The following is a 2176-nucleotide window of genomic DNA, read 5'->3' on the forward strand; positions in this document are numbered from 1 at the left end:
TTAGAAAATAAATCTAGTGTATCCATATAGTTGTAGCCATCGAGACATCGTATACAATACAAGCAATGCCTGTGTGTGTGTCTCTATCCATATCAACATACAGTATCAACCACTAAAATGAAACTACAATATACTTATTTAGATATATACCCCCCTTAACAGCTAATCAACATATTGTGTTCACAAGTCATAAATAATACATACATAAACATAATATATAATTCCATTTTCATCTTGTTGTTGAATGTTTTTTTCCACTTTGGTATAAACATAGGACCAGTGGCTTGTGTGAGGCATGCTCCTAGATTACATCTACAGATGTTGGGTCCATCCTTGTGATAGAAACATACACTAGGGAAGTTTACATCACTCGGTCACCTGCATTGCTTCTTTTGTAACTTAAGGTTGGCTGGTATCCCTTGAAAAAATCAGCTTTAAAAGAATATTGACCAAATGCAAATTCATAGAGATGTTCAAATGGACGTGTCAGACGTAATTAGTGAGTTAATTATAATGATAAGAATAATGTTTGACCCGTTGACACCGCCACCTCTACATATATATTAGCCCCACTGCAAACAACTAGCTAGTTTATTTGAATGAGAAAGAGATTACCTTTTGCGTTTGGTCCTCAAGACAGTAGAAGAGGAAGGATTGGTGTGCCAGTTGCGCTTCCTTTGATTGATAAACCAATTGTTTATCTGCTTCAACTGTTGCCCTGTTTCCTCAACCAACCGCGCTTTGTCTTCTTCCTGCAAATTATGCAAGTGCCAACATGAGTGGGCTGCTCGATCGTTTTTACTGGGTTTTGCGGGTGATAAATCAATTTATTACTTTTGTTTTATTTATATAGAAGTGATGTTGTAACTAGGAAAAATTAGAAGAGTTGTGGGAAGCAAAGTTACTGTAGGGTATGGCCATTTGGCATGTGATTGCCACCAAGCTTTTAGAACAGAGGTGGTATCACCAGGAAGTTTCCCCGCCCGCCTCTTGCGCAAGATCTCCTCACGTATGTCCACAATCTTATCTTTGTAACCCTGATCCAACCAAACCAAATCACTTACGTATATTATTTTTGATATATAGATACAATCTTATTAATTAATAAGTGGATTAATTTGGAAAGATATATATGAACCTGCTTGAGATCATGCTTTAGTTCTTGCCTCACGCGCTCCATCAATGACCTCTCGCTCTCGGTTGGGACAAGGGGGCCAAATCCCATGCTGTCTTGTCCATCAAACAAACTGGCATCGCTGTCTAGTTGATCATCAGACATTGTTGCGCCTGTTCCTTGTCCAGGTGATACTCCCGTTAAGCTTTGTAAAGACTGCTCGATCTCCCAGCAGGCCATGACGGCTTCCATTGCATGAACTCGGACATGTTGTTGTAGTTGTTCTTTAAAAGAACAAAGCAACAGAACATAATGTGTCTGCATTGAACAATACTTCTTGTTATTAAGTAATAAAATAACTTTAACAAAAAGAGTCTAAAAGAGGAAAAGCATATATAGCAAGGTAGAGATTAAGCTAAAATAATTAGAAAGGTATGTACCATGAAGTGATGAAGCTCTAGTTCCTCCTTATGATTATCATTATCATGATTAAAGAGGTAGGTCCCAGCAGAGCCCAGTTGGACCCGCAAGACTCACCTTGAAGAGGGACGTCTGCGCAGAAACCAACTGGATCCGCAGGACCAACCATGCTCAGAGACGTGACGTCCTTACGCGCAGTACGCAAGCTGGTCCCGCAGGAAATGCCTCCCGATGGTGAAGGACTCCGCCTGTCCCCGCAGCCTCGGATACAAGCCATCAGGGAAGGCCACCCGCGCAGCAAGGCTACACGCACAAGGCACTTAGCTCTCAATCACTCAGTGTCACCTGAAGGAATGAGCGAAGCCGGGAACAATCCCGCACAAGGGCGGGAGGGGGAATACTCCCGCCCAAATAAGCCAGTCCGTACGATACGGGAAGATCTTCTGTACTGTACCTGACGAGGTATGGGAAAAAGATCTGACTAAAGATACGACAGCTTATTGACAACAGTATGGCGAGCAGCATGCTCCTGCACTGTATGTCACTATTAGCCGCTGCCTACTCACCAACTACTGCCATACCACGTGCGTAGCCGTCAGTTGGTGGAACAGGAATAGTATACAGCAGGCCTGGTCGCTATCA

General features: G+C 42.4%; 1 protein-coding gene across 2 annotated transcripts; it reads right to left on the minus strand.

Moving 5' to 3' along the window:
* Nucleotides 1-345: 345 nt before the first annotated feature.
* On the minus strand, nt 346-1428 carry LOC143602248 (homeobox protein knotted-1-like 2). Of its 2 annotated transcripts, none has more exons than XM_077079427.1 (4): nt 1139-1428; nt 906-1037; nt 616-752; nt 346-378 (listed from the first exon to the last, which is right to left on the minus strand). In XM_077079427.1, exons 1-4 carry the CDS (start codon nt 1364-1366, stop codon nt 375-377), a joined length of 501 nt encoding a protein of 166 aa, XP_076935542.1. In that variant the 5' UTR covers nt 1367-1428; the 3' UTR covers nt 346-374. The 2 variants fall into 2 exon arrangements, with proteins under 2 accessions (XP_076935542.1, XP_076935541.1); XM_077079426.1 differs by having other exon boundaries at nt 346-386.
* Between the last annotated feature and the right edge of the window lie 748 nt (nt 1429-2176).

This window comes from Bidens hawaiensis, unplaced genomic scaffold (genome assembly GCF_021521415.1).
Source record: "Bidens hawaiensis isolate Kalapana, Puna unplaced genomic scaffold, B.hawaiensis_p1.1 tig00058205_1, whole genome shotgun sequence".
In the NCBI taxonomy this organism is placed as follows: Eukaryota; Viridiplantae; Streptophyta; class Magnoliopsida; order Asterales; family Asteraceae; genus Bidens; species Bidens hawaiensis.

Excerpts from the sequence above, each read along its gene's own strand:
- LOC143602248 (XM_077079426.1), bottom strand. The coding sequence starts at position 1,366 with ATGGAAGCCGTCATGGCCTGCTGGGAGATCGAGCAGTCTTTACAAAGC. Across the intron at positions 1,038-1,138 it reads TAAAGCATGATCTCAAGCAG|GGTTACAAAGATAAGATTGT; the intron begins GTTCATATATAT and ends TGGTTGGATCAG. Across the intron at positions 387-615 it reads TTGAGGACCAAACGCAAAAG|CAATGCAGGTGACCGAGTGA; the intron begins GTAATCTCTTTC and ends TTACAAAAGAAG.